Consider the following 16,666-nt stretch of genomic DNA (forward strand, 5'->3'; position numbering starts at 1 on the left):
GTGTGCTAGACTTTCTGATCTAACAATTGGCCACTGTGCACCCTCCCCACTACATCTAGACCTCATAACCCCAAACTCTTGGTGACTTGAGGAGTCAGGACACCCGTGAGGGTTTGAAGTTCCCCTGAGGTTGCAATTTCAAGCCAAAGGTGATCAGCATAGACTTAATCAATTGAGAGTTAACCGTATCCTTTCTACTTTGCAGAGCAAACTATACCTCTTGGGACCCTTCCCTGACCCTACCCCTACCCCTGTGCCCCAAAACAACCATCTAAGTACAAGGGCTAGGAAGAAGTTAGCACTGCCTAAACCATTTTTACTCTTTCTCTAGTATTTGATCCTTCTAGACAGTGCTAGCTGTCCATAGAGCCGTACAGTCCTACACATGAGTTAAACACATCATTAACGCTTTCTCTGACAAGCCAAAAGTACCTCTCTTCAAATAACCCCACAGTCTGTACATGCCTAGATTTACGTTTTCCTCCAAACCACTTTGACATAGCTGCATAGTTTAAAGGGAGCTACTTTGTCACACTGGTGACAAGAAACGTAAGTAAGAGTCTATCTTGGCTTATGGTCACAGAGAGCTGCCTCCCTTCAAGGACAACTGCACCTGGAATGGGTTTCTGACAGAATGGACCCCTTTGCCAACTGTATAACTTGGAGATGTTTTAAAAGGGAAATTTAAAAATAGAAATCCAGCTAGGGATAGTTAGTATACCTGTAGTCCTAGCACCTGGGAAGTTGAGGCAGGGGATTGCAAGGTTGAGGCCACCCCGGGCTATGAGACACTGCCTGAAGACACCAAAAATAAAGCGATAGCCAGGTGCCATGGCGCATGTCTTTAATCCAAGCACTCTGAAGGTGGGGCTGGGCAGATCTTTCTGAGTTTGAAGGCAGTCTGCACACACACACACACACACACACACACACACACACACACACACACACACACACCCTGTGATAGTTTGAATGATAGATGCTCCCCATAGTCTTGGGAATTTGAACAATTTGTGGTAATGTTTTGGGAAGTTGAGCTGGTGTATAGCACTATGGGTGTGCTTTGAGAGCACAAAGCCTCACCTGCTTGTGGTTTGTGGCTTACTTGCTGCTTTGTGCCTGCAGTATAACATGTGTGTCAGCAGTTGCAGCTGGCTGCCACATCTCCCAGTCATGAGGGAATCTTCTTATCCCTCTGGAACCATAAGCCAAGATAAACTCTTACTTAAGTTTCTTTGGTCATAGTGTTAGGGTCTGAGAACTGCTGAAGGAAGAGCCCAGACTCAGTATGCAAAGGCAAAGAGCCTTCATTCTGCAGAAACAACCAGCACGTAGGGGTCAACCATTCATAAAATGGCAACCCTCGGGGGAGCTCCCAGGTCTCTTTTTATGCAGGGCTAGAGGAATTTTCCAGAAGGATTAGGTAATCTCTAATGCGATTGGTAGAATCAAAGCAATGGCATTAGTACGATTTTGATGTTAGTTCTATATTTAGTGAGACCTTAGAAAGTGGGTTAGGTAATCTAAAATTTCATTGGTGGAGGCTGGGAAAGCTACGTGGGTGGTTTCTGATTGGCTTCTGCCAGTCAGGTGGCCTGTGGTCTGCATTCCTATGTCATGAATGCTTAGGATGAGGTACCCAATCTGTATAAGGCTGCCCAGCACAGGCGGCCATCCTGAGATAAGGTATTCCTCATCCTATGCTTCTCTCCAGGCTCCTCCACAGATGGGGGGTTTATGGCCTTGTCCCCTGGGTCGGTGACTTACAGCTTAGTTCCTGGGACTGATGGCCTATGGTGGTCAGTTCCCGGAACTGATGACTTTCCTTTTGACGTGCTCCTGAAATGGAGTTTATGTCATCCTCTAAGTAGTATTTATTTTATTTTATTTTCTATCTTTGTTTTTTTTACTTTTTCCTTGCTGTCATTGTTGTTGTTGTTGTTGTTGTTGTTGTTGTTGTTGGTTGGTTAGGTTTTTTTGTTTTTGTTTGTTTTTTATGGTTGTTTTTTGGGGACGGTGGTTTTTCATGACAGGGTTTCTGTGTTCAGCCCTAGCTGTCCTGGAACTCACGCTGTAGACCAGGCTGGCCTCAAACTCAGAGATCTTGCTGCCTCTGCCTCTGACGTGCTGGGATTAAAAGGTGCGCACCACCACTGCCAGCACCCAGCTGTTCATAGTATTTTATCACAGCAACAGGAAAGGGGCTGGTACAGGCCTCAGTGCAGCCTAGGCTAACTTCACAGTCATCGGTCCGCCAAGTGAGCATCACTGGGTGTACACACACATCACACACAGAACACAGCGGTACCCAGACATGGCACCGTGGAAGTTGAGAAAAACAGGGACATGCGGGTCCCTCTAACCTTGTCCCTACTTTCTTTAGTGCTGTCCCTCTGGTAGTTCATGATAACATTCGTCTCAGGGGCCTCCTGTCTTATACACCAAGGCTTAGAGAAGTCTGAATAGGCAGACCTCACTGGAGGACCCTGTCTCGTTGTTGTTGCTGTTGTTTTTATCAAATTATAGTTCTACGTAGAAAGACTTAGTTTACATAGAAAATTTTCTACTTTTTCATGGAACATGATTATAAACCACATAACTGTGGCTGGAGAGACGGCCCAGTGGGTAAGAGCGCTTGGTATACAACATGAGGATCTGAGTTCAGACTCTGGCACAAACAAACACAAACGAACCAAACAAAAAACAGGAGAGGTTGAAAGTGGCTATGATCCTAACAGTGTGGGGCTCAGCTATGAGAGCCTCACTGAGGCTTGCTGGTCTCTACTTATCTCCAGGTTCTGTTAGAGACCCTGGCTGAGGGGTCTGGCCTCCATGAGTGCATGCATACATGTGCATGTGCATGCATGCACACACACACACACACACACACACACACACACACACACACACACCCCTCCTATCCTCCACTGTGGTTATATTTTCTGTTGTACTTGCCCTCCATAACAAGTATGCTCTTAGTAAACACTCACTTAAAGCACTTACTGTTTGTCGTTTAACAGTTTGTTCAGAGGTTGAAATATCCTACCGTGTAGGGAAGCTCCTTAAGCAGGAAGGTAAACAACTCAGAATAGCTTCAGGAAGTCCCTGAAATTGACTAGGTTCCCTGCCAGAGTAAGCAATAAGGAAGACTGAGAGCCCATTGGCAGCCTGGAAGAGGGTAGACCAACTGAGGCACCTCCCAGGAAAGGACATGCTCCAACCTGTTGAGCTGCCCACAGGCTGTGCGGTGTGCCCCAGGCTCCCAGGTTGTGAGCTGTCATCCATGCTGAGGTGTGCTTTGGTGATGTCCCTGTCTTTGAGTCATTCCTGCTGCTACAAGTATCACCCATATTACTTACTGTAAGCAGGCCCAGTAGAACTCATTGGTTCACCGTATTGTATTTCAGCGTTATCCATGCTTTGGTCTGTCGTGGGGCGAGTAGATGTAGGTGTAGCATCTCCTCAGGAAAAGTTTTATCACACAGCCTTGTTGCTTTCACTAGAGTGGACACTGCCCACCCATTCCATGTTCTCTTCTTTATGTAAATGCGGACATGAATGTATCTTGAACGAACAGACAGATGGATGGATGGATGGATGGATGGATGGATGGATGGATGGATGGATGTTTTTGAACAGAAGGATGTCTTCTAAGAACAGCTATCTGTTATTATAGAGATGGCTGCCATAACCTCCCAGCAGCTGTTTCAGACCTTATGGCTGCCTACACTGATGCTGGAGATGATTCCCCTGGATCACTTTTTCCTGTTAGAAAAACTGGTCCCATTGGAGCTGCAAATCCACAGTGAATGGGAACAGCAGGCTGTGGTGCTACCAATGGCCAACCTTCCTGTTGGAGAGTAGTCCTCTCTAGAGGGTAGGCTTGGCAGCTGTGTGCCTGCTCCTTTGGTAAATGTTTTCCTCCCATTGTGTTTTCTTCCAGTTTGGTCCAGGCAGGGACCAAACTTGCTGAAGGGTAAGTTCAGCCTCAACAAAGCAAAGAGAAGCACCCTCCGAAGCATAGCTGAGAGGCTTCACTTGGGGTTGCTGGGTCTAAGAGCCCCAGCGCCAAGAAGGAATCTGATTTCAAATGGGAGAGAGAGGTCATCTCAGCTGTCTCTCAACTCCCTGGGACCAGTCCCTGCTCTGCACCAAAACCCCTTGAGACTTAACTTTCCCTTAAAAAGAAAAATGTCTTGGCTACAAGCTTGACTCCATCTCTTAGAAAGAATGCTAGTTCCTGTTTGGGGTGTACTTTACTACGTATGTTTAAAATAACAGAGGTGGCTTTCTATCAGGTTGAAAGCAAATGCTGCCAGCTTGACTTGGCCAGGCCTGGGAAGCTTCTCCTGCAGCCTCTCACATGAGCAAGGCATGCCTGTGTCAGCTGTCACGGGCACAGGAGCTCAACAAGATCACAAAGTACTGTGCACCTAGAGACCTTGTTAAACCTGCTGCCCCTAATACCCACCTGCTAGGCATGGCCATCAGGTTTCTGCCCCAAAGCTCTTATGAACAGCAGTAGCCTAGGATACTTACCCTGAGGGGTATGTTCCGGCTTGTGTCTTCTGGGTCAAATGCCTCCACCTGGTAAATGAAACCAGGGTTTGTTCTTTCTGTGATATAGAGGTTTAAACCTGTTCCGAATCAAAGAAGAATAAAAGTGTCTCATCAGATGGGGAGCTCCAACACCAGCCATCCAGATGCTGCAACTAAAGGGAACCAGCTAGGCTTCCTGGCATCATGGGACAGAGAGCAGCAAGGATAAGACTGAAAAATCCACTTGAACCAAGTTGTCTATGGAGAGCTCTACAACACTGGGTGTCACGTCTTCAGTCACCTCCTCCACTGGGAGGTGAAATGGACTGTTGTTAGCTTGGAAAGAGGACCAGGATGAGAGAGAAGTTGGGAGGCCACCCTAGTGCCTCCAGTGTGATGGCACTCACATTCAGATCCACCTCCTTATGTTAAAGCGACCCTGTGAACCACTTGGACTCCCAGCGGAATGTTTGTAATGAGTGGCCATATAGAGGAGCAGGAAAGAGATGGAGGGACCTACAGAGGTCTCAGACGCTCAGGGAAGAGACCAGAGCTAATTCCACCTGCTACGGCGCTCCTAGTGATAAGGGTGGCAAGGATCCACATTGCTTTCCGAGAAGTGGCCAAGGATGTTGAAAGGACGTTCCTTGCGTGTACCATGTTGAAGATGTCATATCCACCCTTCCTTTGTTCTCATAACAGATCCGTAATAAGGAAGGCATTTTAATCATTCTGATAATGTAACTGGGATTTTACAGTGGAGGGACTGTGGGAAAGACTACAGAGCTGTCTCATGTAGTAAGTGATAGGGTCAGAATTCAGATGCAGCCTCCGGGTAAACTTGGATGTGTTAGCCACTAAAATAGGAAAGAGACTAGAGGAGGTTGGGGGAGGGAATAGGGTGAGGCAGGACATAAAGAGTTTGGTTTGAGACTCTTGATAAGTTTGAGAAGCCTTTTGGAGACCCAGGAGACATCTGATAAAACAGAAGGATGTCTGAGTGGTGATTCCGAGAGAGCCCAAGAGGAGCAATGGACTTGGGGGTCTCACTGTACAGAGAGCACACACAGAGTGAGGAGCTTGGCGAAATCTGAAGGGGACTGCCACCAGGATCTGCCATCGGCATTATTTTCTTTTAGTTTATTTATCATAACGTCTCTCTCTGCATGTGAACACATACGCACACCTGTGTGCATGACGTACGTGGGTGTACATGCCACAAGATCAAAGAACAGCTTGTGGGGCAGCCCGCTCGTTCCGATTTCATGTTGGTGCTGGGTATTGAACTCAGGTTACCAGGCTCGCATAAGAAGAAGTTGTCCATGCTGAGACATTCCTCACCCCCATTTGTGTATGTGTGTGTGTGTGTGTGTGTGTGTCGGTGTGTGTGTGTGTGTGTGTGTCGGTGTGTGTGTGTGTGGGTGTGTCGGTGTGTGTGTGTCGGTGTGTGTGTGTGTGTGTGTCGGTGTGTGTGTGTGTGTGTCGGTGTGTGTGTGTGTATGTGTGTGTGTGTGGTGTGTGGTGTATGTCTGTGTGTGTGTATGTGTGTGTGTATGTGTGTGTGTGTCGGTGTGTGTGTGTGTGTGTGGGTGTGTCGGTGTGTGTGTATGTGTGTGTGTGTGTGGTGTGTGGTGTATGTCTGTGTGTGTGTATGTGTGTGTGTATGTGTGTGTGTGTGTCGGTGTGTGTGTGTGTGTGTCGGTGTGTGTGTGTATGTGTGTGTGTGGTGTGTGTGTGTATGTGTGTGTGGTGTGTGGTGTATGTCTGTGTGTGTGGTGTGTGTGTTGTGTGTGTAGTGTGTGTGTGTTATGTGTGTGTGATATTGGGGAGTGAACCCACGGCATGCGATACAAGCATCCCACTACCAAGCTACTTTTCCCAGCTTTCCGTCTCCTTAGAACATCCCTGGCCTGTCTCTCAGGCAGGCCCAGGGCACACAGTGCCCAGGGAGTCCATGAAGGACAGAGAATAAGTGAGCTGGTCAATGAGTGCAGAATACAGTGACAAACCTATGGTGGGCTGAGCCCAGGTCCTTCTAAAGGGCTCCATTTCGAGGTCCCTATATTCTTCCAGAATTCTTCTGGGACTGAGAGGGACAGAGAGGGGCACAGATGCAAAGCTCTAAAAGCTGCTGGGTGTCAGGGCCGTGCATGCTGAGAGGAAGACATTCCATTTCTCCCTGCTCCTTAAGCAGCTGTCTTTTCTGCAGAAGCAGCTGCTTGTTCGTTTACTTTTTCTGTTTGGCTCTGTCCCGCAGGGCCCTCCCTGATGCCACCGCCTGGGTCTGTCTCACCTTGTGCCAAACTGCCTTGGAACTGAGGTGGCTCATTCACATCTGTCACCTGAACAGTCAGGACTTGCACGTCTGTGACACCAACATCATCCTTAACATAAATCTGCAAATCAAATGCTTTTGGTCCTGTTTCAAAATCTAGTTGTTCTTTCCCAGTGGTGACAACCTAGAAATGAAACATAAGATTCTCAGCATCCACGGGGAAGGCCGGCTGTGCAGGCAAGCATTTCGCAAGGGGCTTTTATGGAGAAGGAAGCATCCCACCCCGGGTGGCCACTCTTCACTCAGTGTCAGAGGCAGTCACTCCTCTGCCTTAGTCATTCCAACAGAAGCCCCGTGGACTCGTCTCAGAAGCCCCTCCCATGGGTGATGCTGCTTTTCATAGGAAAGAAAACTATTCTGGAGACATTCTGTTGTAACTAACCGGGGATGGAAAGACCCAGATTTTAAAACCTGGTGTACTCAGCACCTGACCCCCAGACAGGCCCCTCAGCTGTCCTGGACACAAGTCCTACAAGCCCAGGGACTTATGGTTTAACTGTCCTCTAAAATGGGTGTGTTGGGAAGGAGGGAGCAGCGTCACGGTGCTGGCTGGTGTGAGCTAACCAGTATCTATGTTGGTGGGTGGTGAGTGCGAGCCTCTCTAAGTGAACCAATGCTTTGTCTTGAGAGCGAGCCAATACAGACGCAGGCCAGCTTCCTAGGGTTTCCTGGTGGGACTCTCTTACTCTCTTCCCTGTCCCCTCACCACAGTGCTTTGGTCAGAATCTTGTGCAGCAAGAAGGCCCAGGCCAAATATCAACACCGTAACATTGGACTTGCCAGCCTCCAGAAACAGGAAAAAATCACTGCCTTTTCTTCATTAAAAAAAAATGAATAAATAAAGCCCAGTCTATGCTATGTTGTTACAGTAGTAAAGTCAGATTGAGGCAGACAGCTGGGACTAAATCCCTCCTCTCTTCATGTTTCCTTTCCTCTCTGTCTCTCTCTGTCTCTTTGCCTCTCTTTGTCTCTGTCTCTCTGTCTCTGTCTCTCTCTGTCTCTCTCTGTCTCTCTGTCTCTGTCTCTGTCTCTGTCTCTCTCTCTCTCTCTCTCTCTCTCTCTCTCTCTCTCTCTCTCTCTCCCCCTCTAGTGTGGATTGAACCCAGAGCCTACTAGACAACTACTAGCAGTAGAGTACTTGACTACACACTAGACACTCCTCTACCGCTGCACTACGACCTCTAGCACTGGATTTCTTCTAGAACTTTGGCTGCTTGCTACACCGAGGGCCAGGACACTCCTCGTGGTGTGATAAAGCACTTGGCTCTGGTCCCATCCCTCTGCTGAACTTCTAACTTCTGTGCAAGCCCAGGGGAATTCCTGTCCCTTTAGCTTTTTTCCCCCCATGTGATTATAACTCGGGAAACCATTCCTGTGCTAAGTGAGCAACTCCCACTTTACAGCAGAGGTGAGGGGCGGGAGGCAGGAGAGTGCTCTGACGCCTCTCTACTTAGAGAGGGCAGCATGGAGGAGGTGGTGGGTATCAGGTGTGACCTTGCGAGATCTAGACTGGTTACAGGAAGAGGTGGTAGCCACCAAGGAGTGTGTACAGTGGTGGAGGACAAGATGAGAGCTGAGAGAGGGACGAGGTGGGCTGGCGTCAGCAGACAGCCTGTCTGTGGATAAGCCTCACAGCCTCATCCAGAGCTGGGCTATCCGTTCTATGCAAGGTGAGGCAGAGACTCTGCAACAAACTTCAGAGCCTGAATTCTGCTAACCTAGTTTCCCCATGCCTTGGTTTCCCTGTCTGTGACATGAGAATAACAATAACACCAGCTTCATAAGTTTTTTGTGAGGTTTGAATGAGCTGGCCTAAGTGCTGTGCTCCAGTGTTAAACACTCCCTGCAAGGGCTGCTTTCCCACCTGAGGAGTTCACATCCACCTGACCAGGCTCCTGCAGAGACACTCAGTGCCTCCTCATGTAAAGTACACCAGCTTCCTGCTCAGGCTGAGTCCTCCTCTGTGTCCCTAGGTAGTAATCCTTCCCTTCCACATCACACTCAGGAACCAGCTTGGACACCCTACAGGAAGCAAGTAGGATTCTCTCAAGTGCCCAGATTTTATATCTTCAAACCAAAGGGATTGCACTCCTACCAACGCGAATGGGAAAACCTGTCTCTGCTCTCACCAGCGACTATCAAATGTTTATGTGGCTGCCTCTTGCCAAGCCAGTCATGGTATTTTATTTATCACAACAACTCTAAGTTGGAGAGTGCCTCTCCACTTCATATATGGGGAAACTGAGTCAGGGGAGGGGAGTGGAGAGAAAGGGCTCCCCTGAGGCACCAGAGGGGAATAGGGAGCTTCAATTTGGCTGCAAGAAATCTGGCTGTAGAATTCTGGGGTTAACCATAAGTTTGGCTTTATAAATGTGGTCTTTGACATCATCCTGAACAAAGCTGAACAAATTGTTTGGGTCCACAGTACTCGGAGCAGTTAGTGAGGTGCTCAGACTAAGCCGTGGGAGGAGGAAAGAGAGGAAGCCACTGGCCTTCACAGGACCTTGGAGAGTTCCTCTGTTGCTGCTGGGTCCCACCTGCTGTCCCTCCCCTGCCTGGATGGCTCAGAGCTTTCCTTATAAAGACAATAATCCAGGAGAAGAGTCCTGGCCCATGACTGTCCCTGTGGAGCTGTGGAGACCCTCTGCTTGGCAGAAATGGGGTCTACTTGTGAATTAACAGCTCAATAAAGATGCTGAAAATGAGAGGTCCGGGGCTATCCAGCCACAGCTCAGCTACAAACTGTGAGAGCTTGGACAAACCACACCGTCTTCCCGTGCTTCGTGTCCTCAGCTCGAAGGTAATAGGAGGCAAATCACCACCGCTGTTCCTTGAGGATGTCAAGTGCAGGGGTGTGAGAATCATTTTCAGTGGTGTCCAGCACTCTGTAAGTGTGAGCAGTCGGCGGGGCTTAGGGAAACAGACTGGCAGCAGCTGCTAAAGGCAGGCCAGATGTCAAGAATAAGATAGGCAGGGCAGCTGAGTCCTGGAACCAGTGTCTGGATCCCGGGAACTCCCATAGGATGATGACAGGGCGTGGGTTCTACAGGCCAGCCGCAGGACCCTGAGCTTCCTGTATCTTTCAAGCTCTCCTAGGGATGTAGAGGGAGGAGGTGGATTTAAGAACAGCAGAGTAGACTTCCTAGATTCAAGGTCAAGGACCCAAATTGTCAGAGTCGCCTGTCAGAACTGGGCCTGGACAAAGGGGAGGGGTGGGCAGAGACAGCGCCCAAAGGATGCCTGGGATTTCAGACTCTGGAGATTACCATGGGGTGGAGATCTAACTTTTATGTTTAGAACAATAACGTAGATACAACGTGTCAGGCAATTAGGTTGCAGTTACGTAATCAAGACCCAAACAAGGCATTACACACGCTGTCCTGCTGAATCTAATTCACTAGTCCATGAATCCGGGGCATGGGGTGCCAGTCGCCCAGGAGGATTTTCGAGAAGTTAGAGGAAGTATCCATCACCCGGGGTTCAGGTCCTTTGTTCTGCCTCACCGGTTTGCTGGGAGTCACTTTAGATGGCGTGCCATGTAGACTGGATCAAGATCCTGGGCATATCTTCTTTGTAGATCTGGGGGCAGAAGTGAGAGGCTGCTTACCTCAAAGGTCGTTGCTGACAGTCTGTTCACCCTGAAGGCCTCAGTGAAGGGCCTTGGGTTGATTACCATGGGAAATCCTGGGATCACAGGTGACAGTGATACTGATAAATTCACAGAAAATGTGTGCACCAAAGTGGCAGGTGGAGCATTCTCGGCCACATGGCTAGTGGCAGGCAGGTGGATCAGGTGTAGAGCTTCTCCTGCAGATTTAAACAGAGGTGAGGTGACATGAACACAAAGCCATGGGCTGGAAACAGGCTCATTGCCTAGTCTATGACTTCATTTCGTGACAACAAAGGGGACTGGTCATTCCCCAAGACTGAATGCTTTCACTAAGCAGTGGAAGTGAAAACATGGGGTCTTCTGGGAGTCAAGGAAACAGTCAGACCAAACAGGCATGAAATCTGCTGCCGCTGGAGAACAAAGCCTCCAGTGCTCACCCCCTCCTTGCTGCCCTCCTCCCTCCCAGCCTTGTTAAGAGCCAGGAAAAGAATCAAAGGCCTTAGTGTGCTAATAGCATCCTCTCTCTTACAGGGACCCAGGAGATTCTGGAAGTTTATTTTCCTTCTTGAGGCACTGTTGGATCTATGAGGTCATCAGAGACTCAGTGTGAGTGACTAGAGAACTCCAGAATCCTGGGGGGGATTTCTCCTCAGCCATTAGCAATGTCAAGACAATGAATGGGCTGTTGTTGGAGGCTGTTTCGGGGCATCCTTTATATGATCAGTTGGGACTTCTTGCATGACTAATCCTCATTTCACAGAGGAGAAAATGAGAGTCAGGAGGGCACGTGGATTTCTTTGAACTTCACTAGAAACAGAGGATTTTATTAAAGTGACCAAATGTTTCTCCCAGGAAAGACTAGGGACCATTGCAAGGTACCTATGATACTATGCCAGATTTAGCCACTGCAGAGGCCATATTCTCTCCTGCTTTTGCAGTCTTGCTAACTAGAGTGGACTGAGGTAACTCGTATCCTCCAAAGATTCGTGTCCCACAGAAATTCAATGAAACCCTATATAGAAATACCTCCTTTGCAGGTGTACATACTGAATTAGAGTATCCACTGAGTCCAGTGGCTCGTGTCCCTAGAAGCAGTCAGGACCTAAGTAAGGATACAAAGTAAGAAGGGTATGGGGTGGAGGAAGAAGAGATTGGAAAGAAGTCATCATGGCCATCAATAAATGGCTATCCACAGCAGCAAAAATATAAACACAGAGTTGGACCAGAAGCTGCATATAGTGCTACAAGCCAATTACCCTAGCTCCTTAGTAGAAGCCTGAGAAGGAGGAGGTTGAAGAGCCCGAGGGCACAGGAGATGAGGGCTTTCCTATCATACATAGCGTCCAGGTTCAGACCCTAGTACTACACACCTATTAACATGCGAAGAACTCTCCTAGGATGTATGCTTGATGGGAGCCTGAAGCTCTTAATAAGCTTCACCGGGGTTTCCACAGCCCCATCACCCAGTAGGAAGACTGCTGGGCCCACCGACATTGGTGCATCTCCTTTAAGGTACTGAAAGGCTAGAGACACTCTATTCCATTAGCCACTGGAAGCCCTAGTGTCACTGGGATGGACACATTGACTTTGTTGCATTGGTCGTATCTTTGAGAAGACCTGAGTGTGAGATTAATTCCACACTGACTCCAAGATCAGCATCCTCAGTCCTTCATAAATGTCGTGCTTTGAATGACGGCAAGGGAGATACTGGGGAAGAAGCCAATAGATCCAGTAACCTCAAGCAGTTTGGATCAGGAAGTGTTCATTCTGTTTACGGATAAAGGTAGGCTCGCCTTAGCTATGCCCTTTTCTGGTGACATTCATGCAAGAGATGTCCTATCCTTCTGGTGACCTCTTCTCAGGGTAAGGTCAAGTGCCAGGATGTGGAAATGAAGGAAAAAAAATACCTTGAAAGCAGTCACTGGAGATACTGACAATACCAGTAGCCACTGTAAAGTCTACATGCCCCATTCTCCAGATGCCCTGCCAACAAAGAGGTGGGGACAGTGCCAGCAATTGCAAAACCTAAGTGACATTGCATGCTCACATGGTGCATTAGGGCATTAACCCATTCATTCTACAGGTAAGATTGAGGGATGTCTCAAGGCACCCAGCTGAAAGCGATGTACCTAGAGGTGACCAGCCAAGCTCTAGCAGAGAGGTCAGAGGCTCAAGGTCAACTCTCCTTCCTAAGACACTTCATTTCCATCTTAAGGCCGGTCTTCTAGAAGGTTCTTTGCGAGGCTGGTGAGGAGGCAGGAGGCAGGAGGCTTTAATGGAATTTGACTTACACGTGTGCTTTAAGAATCAAATTAGAACTGCTGGCATCTAACACATGAAAAAAGAAACGGCACTTGAAAATGGATTAACAGCCATAGAGCTGGCTGTGGCATGTCGGTGCATGAAGCACTTGTCTCCCCTGAATCACAGTCTTTCTAGGAATGAACCGCTGGGGCCTCCTCCTGAGAGCCAGTGTTGAGACACTTGAGGCCTCCCCTGCTTCAGTTACTGCCAGAAAGCTGACCACTCCGGGCCCCCAACACTAAGTGGTAACAGACAGCCTTCTCTAAATTACAGCCCTGCTTTTGAGACACAAAACAACCTCACCTGAGAGTTGACTGTTACTTCATCTTGTGTGCCTTTCTTTATCCATGTGTCAGAGGACAACTTTGTGGAGTGAGTTCTCTAATGTCCACGTGCATACTGGGGAATAACCCCTAACATACGCTAACAACAAACAAAGAAACAAGAAGTCCTTCATTTTCTCCCTAAGTCAAAGAGTGGGGAGGAAGTCAGTGCTTTGAAGCAGAGATTTGAAGTGGAACCCGTTAGCTTCACTGCTGCTTAAACATGTGACTGTGCTGGACTTCTGTGGGACTTCAATGTCACCTCTCTTGTGGCACTGGACCCATCCAAATGGCTGCTAGTCAGGGTTCTGTTGCTAAGGAACACCCACAGGAGCCTAATGACAGAATCTACAAATCTCTAGTTTGTTTCAGGGAAAAAATACTATAGAGCAAAAACATTAGGGAGACTCATCAGAGCTGGTGATCGTAACAAGAGAGCCAGGGCCAGGCAGGATCTGTTGACACTTTTTCTCTAAGGGCTCTGGCATAACGTACTTTCTTGGATTATGAACCACTGATGCATGCACAAATACTATCTTGAACTATTTTGTGGTGCAATAACAGAATACCACCAACTAGGCAATATAGACAGTCTGAATTTCTTTGGCTTATACATAGCAGGAGGTCGTAATTGAGGGTTGGCATGTGGTTGGAGCCATTTGGTGAAATTCACCAGTAAATGTGAAACACATAGGCACCAGACTCTAAAAAAGGTGATGGTCAACCCAACCAAATACATCCTGGATGCTATCATGATAGCGAGGGCCCTCAGAGCACAAGAAAACTTGACAATGTTGGGCTGACATTGTAGTTGAAGAGAGGACATTAGAGATGACATACAGAGCTCACGACAGGTTGACGAGCATTTGGGACTAGTACTGAGCTGTTTGGATAGAGGCGAGGGCCATTCCAGGGTGCAGTGGGAAGAAGGTTCATGATGAACCAGAGCAAGTGGGAAGGACATGGGGGATAGTGCACCTGGCGTGGGCCTTTAAGAAACTTTAGACCTAAGGAAAGAAGAGAGGAGGTCGCTTTGCTTACTTTGAGGATGCCGTCATTCACGCTGAAGGCAGTGCACATTGTCTGCCCTCACACCCAGAACTCCCAGACCTCTATGGGTCTAGAGCAATCATTATGATTAGGTTCTCAGACTCACAAAAGATGAGAGGGATAAAAGGAACTATTTCACAGAAGTCCATCAAAGTGAAAGTGACTGTTAGGCTAGAAGAGGGTGGGGCGTAATTTTCTATAGGAAATCCCAAGTACGCAAGCACTCATAAACCTGTGCAATCTGTTTCTTCCACACATCTGAAGACAGCATTCCAAATGACAGTATTCAAGTGAAAGACACTAACTGCATCCGTCAAACCTCACTCTTCCCCTGGTGACAATAAATGTCACCTCTTAACTCAATTATAGCGCAAAAGCTCATGTTTCTGGGGGAACTTTCAAATGTTTCAAATGAGAGTGTGGACTGTTCACAGCCTGCTTTCACTCTGCAGACTTCTTCCCTCTACAGCTAAAGCCTCAGGCAAAGGAGGGCCAATATTCAGAAAATCAGTTATTTTTTTTATTAGCAGATCAAGGAAGAAAAATCCAATATTTATTTTTATGGATCTTGAAAAAGCATTTTGATTTAAAAGTCCATTTTGATTTAGAACTAATCATCTAGATAAAGCCATCTCCTGAATGTAGGAAACATTTCTACCTTACGCCAAAAGCTAGCATCATGCCTCAGGGTAGAGAAACAGGACTGTACACTCTTCTTATTAGTTAAAAGTGGTCAGGAAGGACGGACCTGGCCACTAGATAAGACAACAAAACTGTTCATATAGCAACTGGTGCAGGGGAATACCAGTGTTCGTTCTTTTCAGTCTTAGAGAGTGCATGTGAATGAAAGGTGACACTGTTAGAAATGCTGAGGTAACTTAACAGGTGTCCATACCTTGTATGACCGTAAACAAAAAGGTAAAAGAGAAAAAAAAAGATTTTACTTATAAAAGTAAAGAAAGGAAAATACATCCAAACAATGAGATCTGAATATAAATACCCACATGAAGGAAACTGAACGACCGTTGGGAGAAAGAGAGGAAGATTTGAGCAAATATCTAGAACTATGGGGAATGGACAGTATAAATCCCCATTTCTGCCTTCACAATGTTCCTAGGCGTGCCTCCAAGTAGTTTACTATATAACTCCTCAAGGAGGTAAGTTATTCCTAATTTAACCTGCAGAGTAACAAGACTGAATATATTATGCATATGTCACCTAGTCAAAATATAGCATTTCATTTAAAAAGCTTAATTTCAACAATCCAAAGGCATTCTTGGAAACCATGGAACATTCCTGAAGCTCTTGACTGGGGTGTCAGGTAGAATCTTGGGTCTTTTATCAGAAGGACTGGCATTTGCTCCCTTATATCTATTTCTGTGAAGGATGACTTGCCAAGTTCAATGCCTCCAAGATGGACTAATTGCCACAAAGCCTGACTAGGCATCCGCATGCAGCTAGACTCTAAGAAGCACTTTCCCAGCCTTAGTTCTCAGAGGGACTCCTTGCACAGGTCAGTCGTAGCAGAGTGTGGTCTGTACAACCCTAGGCTCTACGATATAGTCCTTTAGGCAAGTTTGCTCCAGGACCTCTGACCCCAGGGTGCAGCCTCCCCAGGGTAGCCACCTCTCAGTCACCATTGTAGAGAAGCCCTCACATCAGTGCAGCCTTACAGCGGCCATGTCTTCTCTGGGGAAATTCTTACAAAATGGTGTTCTGCAAAGCAATCAGGCCAGGCATGGCTTCACAGTGCACAGGGTGCCTACCTGAGGTGATCCCTAGAAGCACAAGGACAATGAATGCCCCCTGCATGCTGGACGGCTCCTTGTGTAGATGGCCACTGAGGATCTTCTCCAGTGCTCTAGCCCATATGCATTCTAGATGCCACAATTCCTTCCCTCCTGACTTTGTTGCTAGGCAGGAAACCAAACAGAGGCTCTGATGGTAACTAAGGGAGACTCTAAACACTGCTGTCTGTTTGTTCCTTGATGACTTACGCGTGTGATACCCTGCTACTCGATGGGCCAGCTAGCCCATCCTAGTCAGCCCCAGGTCTGTCCCCCAAACCCTTATCCACAAGTTTCCACAGAGAACTCATGAGAAGTGAAGAGGGCAAAATGTGACAGGAAATTGGTCAAAGCTGCACGTCCTTGTCATGAACATGGTGGTCATCACCGCCCTGTAACCAAGCCTGTTGTCATTTGTCCAGGCAGGGGCTGCAAGGGAGGGGTCCCTACTGACCTGAACTGAAGTGAAGGCTCAGATGGGAACTCACTGGAACTTGTTCTCAAGACAATGTTTCAGAGCTGGGACCAAATGGCTCTGTAAAGCAGACACACAGTTGATGTGGCCCTTTGACTCTGTAAATTAGTTACTCTGTTTGTTGCTGTAATAAAACACCTGACAAAGGCAATGAAAAAGAAGGAAGGAGAGGAACAAGATGCTGGTTTTAGGTCATGTTTTAAGTAGTCACCATGGCTGGAACAGCAGGAGGCAGCTGTTGGT

At 47.6% G+C, this 16,666-nt stretch overlaps 1 protein-coding gene across 2 annotated transcripts in view; it reads right to left on the minus strand.

Moving 5' to 3' along the window:
• The window catches only part of Cdhr3 (cadherin-related family member 3), a 60,742-nt gene extending 44,660 nt beyond the window's left edge, over window positions 1–16,082 (minus strand). Inside the window, exons 1-4 of one of the 2 annotated variants that reach the window (XM_087554941.1) lie at window positions 15,928–16,072; window positions 10,482–10,681; window positions 6,833–6,998; window positions 4,540–4,637 (exon numbers count right to left, since the gene is read on the minus strand). In XM_087554941.1, the coding sequence (XP_087411067.1) occupies window positions 4,540–4,637; window positions 6,833–6,998; window positions 10,482–10,681; window positions 15,928–15,973 (510 nt within the window). In that variant the 5' untranslated portion in view covers window positions 15,974–16,072. Of the gene's footprint in view, window positions 1–4,539; window positions 4,638–6,832; window positions 6,999–10,481; window positions 10,682–15,927 lie in introns of both variants that reach the window. The other variant, XM_087554940.1, reaches the window with a different exon arrangement.
• Window positions 16,083–16,666: the final 584 nt, after the last annotated feature.

This window comes from Rattus norvegicus, chromosome 6 (genome assembly GCF_021556685.1).
Source record: "Rattus norvegicus strain SHRSP/BbbUtx chromosome 6, alternate assembly SHRSP_T2T, whole genome shotgun sequence".
In the NCBI taxonomy this organism is placed as follows: Eukaryota; Metazoa; Chordata; class Mammalia; order Rodentia; family Muridae; genus Rattus; species Rattus norvegicus.